Consider the following 12,506-nt stretch of genomic DNA (forward strand, 5'->3'; position numbering starts at 1 on the left):
TCATCGTATTCATTTTAATTATTATTATTATTGGGATGGAAATAGTGTAAACTAATTCCAGATATCAAGAACAAAGCTGGAAAACCACAATGAGTAGGATCAACGTTGACTCCCGTGTCATTGTTGATTGATTTAACTAGTGAAGTTAGTAATTAAACTGTGATTAAATTAAATGTTCAATCCAAAGACATGATCGGTTTAATAGCCTAATCAGGTTCTACTTTTATAACATCTGAGTCGAAAAAGGTAAGGGAATTGAAGAAAGAAGGTGAATACAAAATTTTTCAAATTTAAAAAATTTAAAACATAAGATTATGAGAGTTTTGGGAAGTTTATAAAACTTTTTCTCGTTTAAAAACTTTCAGAGCAATGTTTTTTGTCTTTTATTTTGTGGAATTGTTTTTTTAATAGGAATACATATCTTAATGATAGAATAAACAAGAATTGTATCTATCGAATTTCTTTATTTACATTGGAGTTCCAAACACAGTGGTCTTGAGGATATCAATATCAAACTCCAGCTTTGAAGGGTTGTGTAGGTGCCAATTGAGTTACAAACTAGACATATAAAAAAAAAACCATGCCTAAAGCTATTACTTACCCTGTCTCAAATGGGACAGGGAATTTTTAAATCGATTGAATTTGGGGTTGAAGTTGAGTTACGTGAGCAGAAGTGGGTTAAATTATAGTGAAGTTAAATCTTTAAATTTACATGTTTATATCAGTTAAGAATTCTTTAAGTTTTTAACCTTTGTTGCAATATATAAAAGCTTGATCTTTATATTCTAATGACTTTATTAACAAACCTTTTATCTTTAGTATTACATTTTGACCCGGTTCATTCATAGTCTCATTATATATTTTTAGAATTACAGAATTTTTACCATTTAAACATATGCATGTATGTATTATGCTATTCTTTTCATTGGTTACAGAATAAATAACTCACTCAATTCATTCATTTGTTGTAAAAAAAAATACACCTTATATTATAAATATTTACACTTTAATAGTAAATTATTTAACTTATATTTTTGTATTTAAATTATCTTTTTCTCATGTTTAATCAAACCAGTGCAATGCAATTATATTATATCTAGCTTACTTTTATGTCTAAGAAGAACTTATATGATTTATTTGAAGAAAAAAATGTAAGGGACGGAACATGGGTATATATCCATTTGTCATCTCTACATTGTTGTAATATCTACTACATGAGAGACCTAAGAAGAGGTTTCAACATAAAAGGCTGCATGTAGCATCAGTGCAACAACACAAACCATGAACATGGACTTTATAAAAAAATTTCAGGTTGACATTTTAAACCCCCACACTCTTACAGGATTGGTTTATAGGATCGTCTTATGTTCTTTGTTGGATTTTAAAAAAAAAAATAAAAGAATAAATCAGTTTCATAAGACGTAAATAAGAACAAAATTTTCTGTGTAAAATTTGTATTTTTATTGGACTGGTGAAGACTTTAAATACAACTGAAACTCAAACTGAAAAATAAAAAATTATGAACTAAACGTGGGACACGATTCCATGTTTAACAACTTCCAACAAAATCTAAAACTACTGCTGACTAAGTTATTTGAAACAGTCAAACAACTTTAACTAATAAATAAAAATAAAACAACAAAAAACTGAATAAAGAAACAGCAGCTACTGAAGTACAACTTCAACACTCCTCTTTGATTTGGTTGCTGCAAACTCTAAATTTTTCTCTAAGAAACTCAAACTTGCTTCTTGGTAAAGACTTGGTAAATATATCAGCAAGTTGCAATTCAGATTTGCAATAAGTCAAGCTAACTGTACCTTCCTTTTGCACTTCTCGAAGAAAAAATAATTTGATGTTGAAGTGTTTGATTTTTCCATGAAAAATAGGATTGTTTGAAATAAAAATAGCAGCTTGATTATCAACAAATGTTTCAATGAATCTCCCTTGCTTTATATTCAAATCTACTAACATTTTTCTTAACCACAAAGCTTGATTTACAGCAATACTAGCTGCAGTAAATTCAGCTTCTACTATAGACTGATCCATGGTATTTTGCTTTTCGCAACATCATGAGAACACACATGATCTAAACAAGAAACAGTAGCCTGAAGTGCTCTTCAGGTCATCAAGAGAATCTCCCCAGTCACTGTCAGAATATCCTTGCAATACATAATCCTGACTTATGCAAAATTTGATTCCAAAATTTAATGTCCCTTTCACATACCTCGGGACTTATTTGGCAGCAGTAAGATGTGTTTCAATTATATAATTGGTAAATCTAGATAATAGACTTATTGAATATAAGATATCAGGTCTAAGAGCCATTAAGTACATTAAGCAACCAACTAGACTTCTGTAAAAAGTTTCATCAACTGGTTCAACTTTATCTTTTTTGCTCAGCTTCTCCTTCTGGCACATTGGAGTATCTATGCTCTTGTTGCATTCATCCATTCTGAATTTTTTTAGAATTTCTTTAACATACTTCTTTGGATAGATGAATACTTCTCCATTTTATTTATTTATTTCCATTCATAGAAAATAAGTCATTTCCCCTAAATCTATCATCTCAAAAATTTGCTTCATTATCTTCTTTGAACTTTCTCACAAGCTCTTCATTGCTTCCTGTAACTAGCAAATCATCCACATATAATTAGACAACAACAAAATTGATTTCGTCACCTTTAATGTAGAGGGTAACTTTATTAAGACTTCTTTTGAAATCTAATTTCATCAAGTACTCATCAATTCTGTTGTACCATGCTCTTGGGGCCTGTTTCAGGCCATACAAGGCCTTCTTGAGCAAGTACACATCATTTTCTTGTCCTTTCACAGTAAAGCCTTTAGGTTATTTGACATAAATCTCCTCATCCAAGAAACCATTTAAGAATGTTAACTTAACATCAAGTTGGTAAACTTTCCAACCCTTTTGTGCAGCTATTGCAAGCAGCAGTCTGATTGTGTCTAATCTAGCAACAAGAGCAAAAGTGTTAGAAAAATCAACACCAAAAATTTGAGCATAACCTTTTACAACAAGCCTGGCTATATGCTTGTTGATTGAGCCATCAGGATTTAACTTGGTTCTAAATACCCACTTCACACCAATCACTTTTCTATTTGTGGGTCTTCTCACCAACTTCCATGTTTCATTTTTTCCAATCATTAAGAGCTCTTCTTTCATTGCTGCAGTCCATTTTGGATCATTTTCTGCTTCCCAGAAATCTGTTGGTTCAAGTATAACAACATTACATCTTTGGTAAATATCATAAAGCAATTTGATACCTCTAACTGGAATGTCATCACCAGCTCATTTCATTAAGTTGAGATTTTGAAACTTGATTAGGATATTCAACTACTTGTTTTTCATCCAAATCCCACTCATTATTTCCATAAAATGCACATCTCTACTTATCAAAAAAAAAAATTGTGTTTAGTTGAAAAATTTTGTAAGCTTTAGAGATTGAGCTGTAACTGACAAAGATCCCAGCTTCTGTCTTTTTGTTCAACTTATCTCGTTTTGTCTGAGGAACATAAACAAAACACAAGCAACCAAATACTTTGAGATTTTTCAGAGGGTTTAAAACCATACCAGGCTTCATATGGAGTTTTTTTCTATGACGGCTTTTGTAGAAAGCCTGTTAAGAAGGAAGACTGCAGTATGTGCGGCTTCTGGCCAATACTCTTTTGGCAAATTTTTCTCAAACATCAAACATGTATTCATCTCCATAATTAAATTGATATTCACTGACTCCATTTTGTTGTGAAGTGTAAAGTACAGTGAGTTGATATTCAATCCCTGCTTCTTCACAAAAATAATTAAATTGATTGGAGGTGTACTCCTTGCTGTTATCAGATCTTAATGCTTGTATTTTATGACCACTTTGTGTTTCAATCCATTGCTTGAATTGCCAAAAAACACCAACAACTTCTAACTTGAATCTAAGAAAATATATCTAACACATTCTGGAGTAGTCATCAATAAAAATCAAAAAGTACCTGCTACCATTGAGAGATGGAGTGCTGTGAGGACTAGCCACATCCGTATGTATCAATTGCAGCTTCCCAGTAGCTTTCCAAGTTGATTGCTTAAATGGAAGTCTTGATTGCTTTCCTTGTTGACAAACTTTACAGTCTGGAATTTTTGATTCAAGACAGGGGAGACCTTGAACCAATTCCATTCTTTGCAAATTTACTACAGCTATATGATTGAAGTGTCCAAGCCTCTTGTGCCAAACTTTGGTGTGGACATTTGTTGCAGAGAATGTTGTTTGCTCCTCCTTCATTGGATCAAGCACAAAGCTTTTTCCTTTCATTTTTACTATGAATACCTCGTTGTCATTTGCATCTTTGATCAAACACTGATCACTTTCAAAGATAACTTTGAAACCTTTTTGAATCAACTGGCCAACACTCAATAAATTTTGACCAATGTTAGGTACAAATAACACATCTTTGATAAGTTTTGTACCTGAAATACTTTCAATTGCTACTGTGCCTTTTCCTTTGACTGTAATGTATTCTCCATTTCCAATCTTCACTTTGGAAACTACAGAATTATCTAATTTCTTAAAGAGGTCACGATCAAATGTCATATGATTAGTGCAACCACTGTCAATTAGCCACTTCTCGCTTGAATTGGAGATGGCAAAGCAAGTGGCCACAAAAAGCTACTCCTCTTCTTCATCAGCAACTTGAGAAACGTTCTTTTGTTGCACATTCTCTTGCGTGACTATTGTTTGCTGATTGTTGCTTTTGTAAATTCTTTGATGATGCCCCATCTTCAAGCATTTTTTACATTTCTGGTCTGGCTTCCTCCAACACTTTAAAGGTGGATGATTTTTTTTTTCCACAATGTTTATAAGGAGAGAAATCAGAATTGTCCTTCTTATAACTTTCAAATTTTTTTCCTTTTCCCCCATAAGGCAGCTAGTGCACCTTCAACAAACCCTTCAGACCTCATAAGCCTTCTATGTTCTTGTGCCTGCAACACATTCATCAATTCTGCCAAACTAATATTTGACAGATTTTTGGAGTTTTCTAAAGAAGAAATGGTAGCTTCAAACCTTTCAAGAATAGTTACAAGAATTTTTTGTACTAATCTAGAATTAGGAAATTCATAACCAAGTAATCTTACTTTGTTTGCGATTCTGAGTAGTTTGTCAAAGTACTCCTTAGCTGTCTCAGATTCGTTCATCTTCTGGAACTCAAACTCCCTGATCAGGTTTAGAATTTTCATTCTGTTAATCTTTTCATCTCCTCCATACTCCTTTTTCAAGAAATTCCAAACTTCAAAAGCTGATTTTATCGTCATGAGTCTGAAAAAGATTTCAGGAGAGACAGCAGCAAATAACGAAGCTTGTGCCTTCGATTTTCTTGATTTTCTCTCCTTATGAGTATTGATCTGCGCCATTGTCAGCTTTGCAGGCAATGGAAGAACTTCATAGTCCTCCTCCACAGCTTACCAGAGATCATTTGCCTCAAGATGAGCCCTTATCCTTGCTGCCCAGACACGATAACCTTCACCATCAAAAACTGGTGGTGCTAGTGCCGTGAATGGTGTTTATGAATTCATGGATGAAGAAAACGAAGATAAAGTATTTCTCAGTCATAGGTCCCTCAAGAAGAGAGCTCTAGATACCAGTTTGTTGGAGTTTTAAAAGAAATGAAAGAATAAATCAGTTTCATAAGATGTAAATAAGAACAAAATTTTTATTGTAAAGTCTGTATTTTTATTAGATTGATGAAGACTTTAAATACAACTGAAACTTAAACTGAAAAACAAGAAAATAGGAACTACACATGGGACATGATTCCATGTTTAACAACTTCCAAAAAAATATAAAAATACTACTGACTAAGTTATTTGAAACAGTCAAACAACTTTAACTAAAAAATAAAATAGCAAAAAACTGAATGAAGAAACGGTAGCAACTAAAGTACAACTTCAACTAAAGGCACCAGGAAGCGTCAAGAGGGGAGAGAGCGGTTGGGAACCCTTCCTTTGATTCCTAGGAGTCACTTTCAAAGAGTTTCAGCAGCCCAAGACGTGTTTTGCACGCATTCCTTAGCCACTAAGCAAAAGGGGATCAAAGTGAGACCAAAACCGGAACTTGAGCCCAAAGGAGTCAGGAAATGCCAGGAGAGAAGGGAGCGGTGGGGAACCCTTCCTTTGAGTCCTACGAGTCACTTTCAAGGAGTTTTAGCGATTCGAGACGAGTTTTACATGCTTTGCTTAACTGTTAAGCAAAAAGGGATCAAAGCGAGACCAAAATCAAAACTTGGACCCAAAGGCGTCAGGAAGCGCCAAGAGGAGAGAGAGTGGTGGGGAACCCTTACTTTGAGTCTTAGGAATCACTTTCAAGGAGTTTCAGCAATCCGAAATAAGTTTTACACGCGTTTCTTAACTACTAAGCAAAAGGAGAACAAAGCAAGACCAAAACCAACCAGGGCACTGATTAAGGAGCATTAAGTATATCTTACTAAATACTTTTAATTTCTCTTAGAAAAATGGAAAAAATATTATTATGACTTTATAGTATTTTTTATGTAATAAATACCTTCTTTACAAATAAAAATCTTATACTTTTATGTTGCTAAAAGGGAACATCACTTAAGTGTAGCACAATAAGATCAAGTATGAATATATATACCTGACCTGTATTTTTCATGTGATAAATACCATAAAATCAGTTTTACGACAAAACAAACATTCTGTCTGAATTCCACTTTTCTACTTGCTATATACTGTGTACATTTGGAATGCTGGCATTTTCAGAGGTATGGCTCATACCTTGAAATGGGAATTTAAAGATTTCCAATATTCCTTATCTAGAATAATAGAAAAAATTCTTGAGATATACTGGACAGCAAGGTTTTAAATTTTTTACTTCTTCAATAATCACTCATTTGACACTACATTTCCTACTGCATTTGGGGAATAAGAAAGAAACTACTTACTATTTCATCTGAACATACAATAAAGTTACAATAACTGTATAAAGTCTACAGACACAACAAGGTTATTCCTTGTACAGAAAATATTGAGTGCATGGCAAGGCAAGTATACCTATACAAAATAATCATGGAGTTTGTACATTAGATTCAGACTCAGACGATGTAGTGCGGTTCTTCAACCCAGGGTGCCTAATTTCCTCTATGTTCCTAACAACTTCATCCATTGTTGGCCTATTATCTGCTAACTTTGCCACACAAGCCAATGCAATCTGAAGCATCTGCACCATCTCCTCTTCAGCATATTGCCCTCTCAGCAGCTCCTCATCAAAAACTTCAGCTGTCCATTCCTCACGAACCACGGACCTCACCCACCTTGGAAGATCAACCATGTCATCATAGCCAGGATATCCCAGTGGAGTCTTGCCTGTAAGCATTTCAAGAAGGAGCACTCCAAAGCTGTAAACATCAGACTTTTGTGTGATCTTCCGGGACTCGGTTACTTCGGGAGCACGGTAACCATTGCCTCTTGACATGGTTGATGGGGTGCTCATTAAAGGACTAAGTCCAACATCAGTGATGCAGCCATCATGTTCTTCAGTTATGAGCACATTGGATGACTTGATGTTGCCATGAGTGAGTTTTGAACCCATCTGATCAGTGTGAATGGAAGCAATTCCCTTTGCAGCTCCGAGTGAAATCTTTATTCTTGAATCCCAATCTAATGGAGTTCTTCCAACACCTCGGTTTCCTATTGTTGTTTTGAAAGGATAGAAGAATAAGGAATAGATATAACTTTTTATTACAATTGACAATAGAAAATGTGTGTGTAACGTAGTTGCATGAATTATTTATTGCTACATAAATAATATAATGCAGCTGTAGAATGATGAACAAAGGATAGCAGATTTTGTCCATTCCCTTTACTAATCCTTATAATTTAGGCTAAACAATCATCGATGTTGATTGGTTCTAATTTAAGCTAATTTATCATAGTTTAGTTATAACTAAGAGACTCTCATGTAGAAATCATAAAACATGCTACTTTTAAGCAAATTGAACACCTTTTCCATTGCATTAAGTCATTGAACCTCTTCAATAACTTAACATAAACATTGGATCTAGCCTTAGTCTTATGGTTACTCTCATCAAGTAGCAAGATAAATATAATGCAGTTAAAGAATGGTGAAGAAAGAAAAGCATATTTTGTCTATTTCTTAATCTTGATTAATAGAAGAGAATGGTGCATGACTGATGAAACAAAAAAGAGACATCAAATCGAAGTAAAACATACCATGCAACAAGGTAAACAAGTTGCCTCCTGACATGTAGTCGTAAACTAGAAGTTTCTCATCTTTGGAATAATAATAAGCTCGGAGGGGCATAACATTGGGGTGCCTTCCAATTCTTCCCACAACCTCCATCTGTTGCTCAAACTCCTTCTTTCCAACCAGAACTTCCCTCAACCTTTTAACTACCACTGCTGTTCCATCCTCCAAAGCAGCCCTGTATGTTGTTCCAAAGCTCCCCTTTCCAAGAACTTCAGCTGAAGCCTTTAACAAATCTTCAAGGTCAAAGCTGTACGAGCAACCTTCAAAGAAGAATAATTTGTTCTTTTCAGCCTCTTGCACTCCACTGCCAAAGCTCTTTGAAACCTCAGTCTTTCCAGCACAAGGTGCCTTTCCTTTCAGTATGCCACTGCTTTCACTCTTCTCCCTCTTCAAACAGCATACAAAGATCACCAAAACTAGGAGAGAGATAAAGGCACACCCCCCTATTGCTAGAGCAAGTATAGGAGCTAGGCCAAAGTAACTCTTTGAAGTGGTAGCTCTTTTATTTTGGGGAGATGCTGGAGAGAGTGGTTGATGTTTAGGAGAAGGAGAAGGAGAAAGGGAAGGAGAAGAAGATGGAGGGAAGATTGAAGAACAGTTATTGAGAGGTGGTCCACATAAGCGAGAGTTTCCAACAAAAGAGTTGTATGGGAAATTGTTGATGGAATTTGGAATTGTGCCATTCAAGTTATTATAGCTCAAATTCAAATACTTGAGACTTGGAAGGTTAAAGTCAGGGATATCTCCAGAGATGGAATTATTTTGGAGATACAACCAAGTAAGTCTAGTGAGATTCTGAAATGTAGATGGGATACTGCCAGAGAAGTTGTTAGAGGAAATATCCAATGCTATGAGTTTAGTTGAGATAGAGGAAGGGATAAGGCCTGAAAAGTTATTCTGCTGCAGGTTTACATATTGGAGTGAAAAAATGGAGAGGATATCAGAAGGAAGATTTCCTCTAAGGCCATTGGAATGAAGGCTCAGCATTCTAAGTGCATCTAGTTTCCCTAGAGTGTTCTCCGGAATGGATCCTTTGAATCCAATACCTGGAAGATGGATTCCTGTGACACGAGTTCCATTTGAGTTGCAAGTAACACCTACCCATGAAGTGCATATTGGAGTAGACTCACTCCAGTTTAACCTTGGAGCATGTGGGACAGTGGAAAGGAACTCAAGGAGAGCTTGTTTGTCAGAGTCCAAGTCAGCTACAATCAGGCCAAAGAGAGAGAGTGTGAAGCTTAGAAGAACAAATGGAACAGCATGGAACTGGAACTTCATGGGTGCTTGTCTGGTGTGAGACGGAGGCAAGTGGTAGTTCCAAGTCCTGACCTTTAACAGTTCATCATCCTTGCTTGGTTCAGCTTTGGAAATTATGGTAAATTGTTAGATGATTGTACAGCTAAGAAGGATGAACTAGTTCACAGTCCAAATGAACTTTTTTTGTTCACAGCATGGAGTCATTCAGTAAGAATGCATATAGTAAAAAAACTGATGTGGCACTCGGAAAGTGATGCAGAACTTAAACATTAGTGTTTCTGATTAGTATTGTTTTTTTCCTCCTGCAAGTACTTACGGAGAATTTTATCCAACGTTGGCCTTAGAAATAATGCACGAATCAAATCAAATAAGCTGTATCAACTCCTTTCTTAGAGAACTTAAATTTTAGCATGAAAATATTCGTTGTTTGTTGATAAAGAAAACATCACTTATTGCAGCTTTACATTGAACAGGAAAAAATATTAAGACACTCAATCATACACATGCTTACCATGTAGCAGGTCTTGAAGTTGATAATTCTTTCAAAATAAATCAGTTGAGGACAGTTTCTTCTTTCAATATTTGAGGTGTTATTTGAACTCTTTCAATCACAAAGAAAAAGGCAAAGACTTCACTGTGAACTTTAGTTAATGGGGGACTAAAGTGCACTTTTTACTGAAAATATAGAAATTCCCACATAAAACCAGTTCTTATATGTTTCAAAACAAGCAAGAAGGAAGAGGGAAGAAAAGGAAAGTAGTAATTGAGTTGAGAATCCAAGAGAAACAGAAAAAGAAAGAAAGAAAAAGCTAAAGTTGATTCTCTTTCGTACTTTATAAAGAAAAGCATTTGTTGCTAAAAGTGGTCGTCAATCTCCTAGTTTAAAATGTTATTGTGAATCACTAGTGTTGATTTTGGGGTTTTGCCTCCATAGCTGGTCAATGTATACTCTAAAAGGTACATCTATCAAATTCTGCAAACTATTTGTCTTAGTAACCAGATTGAGACATTTACGGGAATAAAGGATATTCAAAAGGGATGCAGATGGGTCAAGTGTTTCACTAAAGCAACCAAAAGCAAGCTTAATATCAACATTTAAAAAAAACAACTTGTTAATTCCACCAGTGAAGTCATGCAAACTAAGCATCATTCAACTTTTTAACATTACCAAAAATAATAAATAAAACAGTTAGTAGATAAGCAATTGGAAGAGGTAGCATATCATAATAGTACTCTCATGCAAAGCATGCACACACACATACATTCAAACACATGTATTTGCAGATCTTTGAAGAACATGGCATAATGCATGGAATCAGATTCTAAATAAAAATATAATGACTCAACTAATGTAGAAATGCCTTATTTACCAATCTTTAATCATGAGCGATGTTATATTAAACAAACAAAATTAGTGAGTGCATGTATTCAAATTTGGAATTTATAAGAGCTAAGAGAAATTACCTTCAAATGAAATTGAGGGTCAGGATACCAAGAATAAAATGAAGCATGATCAATTCTCAATAACGAGTAGGGTATATAATCCAGTTCAAGAAGAGAGATGTTATGAAGCTCAAAATCTCCCACTTGCCATTTAACGAGGATCAAATGAAATGGCGTGCAATAGAACTAAACTAAACTTTTTGGGCACGCAAAATATGACATGAAACTATAGAATAAATAAAGAGGTTAAAATAAACAGTAGGAGTTGGTGAACCCAAGATATGGTTATCTCACGATGAAAGAAAAGAACCCAAAATCATTTTCGTACTTAACTACAAATCTACAATGACAGCAATTAATAGTGAGGGAGCTAACCTACAAAACCTTCTATCCAACTAACAATTACCACTGCATTAATGTTCACCTTATGCTGTTGAAATTAGCTCAACATAAAAAGGAAAAAAAGCATGGATTTAATGAGAGAAAGTCTAAGCGTTTGAAATGGAGGAGCAAGACATAAATTCAACTAGCTGGCATGCTTTGATAATGGACCCTATAGAGTGCTACACAAGAATTTGACGTTTGGATTGTTGCATTAATAAGCCGGGTATCTTATATGATGTCGTATATTTTTTAAAAATTAAAGATATTTAAATAAAATATTTATATTTATTTTTTAATTTATCACCAAAGTGAATTTTCTTTCTCTAAATAAAATCTTTTCCATTCATGTATCCAAAAATCGATTCTTATTCGTCTTTAAAAAAAATCAAGTCGATTCAACATGCTTTTGAAAAAATATACCGCGTCAAATTTTGCTTATTTTTAAAATATCTATGTTCTATATCCACAAATGCCCACTTCTCTTTTAGTCTTTTTATAAATACTAGTAAACCAAACACACTTAAATATTCGTAAAAAATTCGTAACAGCATTATTCATAGGCGAAACATGTAGTAAAACTGTATAAGTAAGTGGCATAATTATTGGCTAAATTTTGTAAAAATTATCAAATTATGAGTAATAACCATTAAATTAAGAGATGAACTTGTGTATTTTTTGAAAGTTTTAAAAAATAATGAATTATCCAAGGAATAATATACTCTTAAACAGTTCTCTAACTTTCCTTATTTAATTTTTTGAGTTTAATGCGAATAGCTTATATCATTTAGGGAAATTCTTTCTTCTCCCACAAAAGATCACCATCTAATTATTTAAGACTCTTTTATTTGATTCCTATCATCTAATTAATGGTATATAATCTCTTAATTAGAAGAAGAATTTCTTTTCCCATAAAGATACGAGAATTTTTCTTTCATTTATTGTGCAATGCATAATGTGTTATTAGAGCAGAATATTTCTACTGTTATTTTATAAGAACTTAGATGAGTGATTCAGTACTGCTAATGAGACACGTTTCCAAAAGGGGCTGGAACATAACAGGCCAAACTGGGTCGACAAAGATATGTCCAGAGGGCTGATAAAAACAGTGGAAAATTTTCATTCTAAAAATATATTTTTTATTA

The 12,506-nt window shown here is 34.1% G+C and overlaps 1 protein-coding gene across 1 annotated transcript; it reads right to left on the minus strand.

Moving 5' to 3' along the window:
• Positions 1–6,928: 6,928 nt before the first annotated feature.
• On the minus strand, positions 6,929–11,194 carry LOC113846657 (probable inactive receptor kinase At5g58300). Its single transcript, XM_027475149.1, has 3 exons — positions 11,002–11,194; positions 8,244–9,641; positions 6,929–7,700 (listed from the first exon to the last, which is right to left on the minus strand). The coding sequence occupies exons 2-3, from the start codon at positions 9,556–9,558 to the stop codon at positions 7,078–7,080; spliced, it is 1,938 nt and encodes a 645-aa protein (XP_027330950.1). The 5' UTR covers positions 9,559–9,641; positions 11,002–11,194; the 3' UTR covers positions 6,929–7,077.
• Positions 11,195–12,506: the final 1,312 nt, after the last annotated feature.

Source organism: Abrus precatorius, unplaced genomic scaffold (assembly GCF_003935025.1).
Source record: "Abrus precatorius isolate BTA unplaced genomic scaffold, Abrus_2018 Scaffold8, whole genome shotgun sequence".
Lineage (NCBI taxonomy): Eukaryota > Viridiplantae > Streptophyta > Magnoliopsida > Fabales > Fabaceae > Abrus > Abrus precatorius.

Coding starts and splice junctions, on each gene's coding strand:
- LOC113846657 (XM_027475149.1), bottom strand. CDS start 9,558: ATGAAGTTCCAGTTCCATGCTGTTCCATTTGTTCTTCTAAGCTTCACA. Junction 7,701..8,243: donor CTTGTTTACCTTGTTGCATG/GTATGTTTTACT, acceptor AAACAACAATAG/GAAACCGAGGTGTTGGAAGA.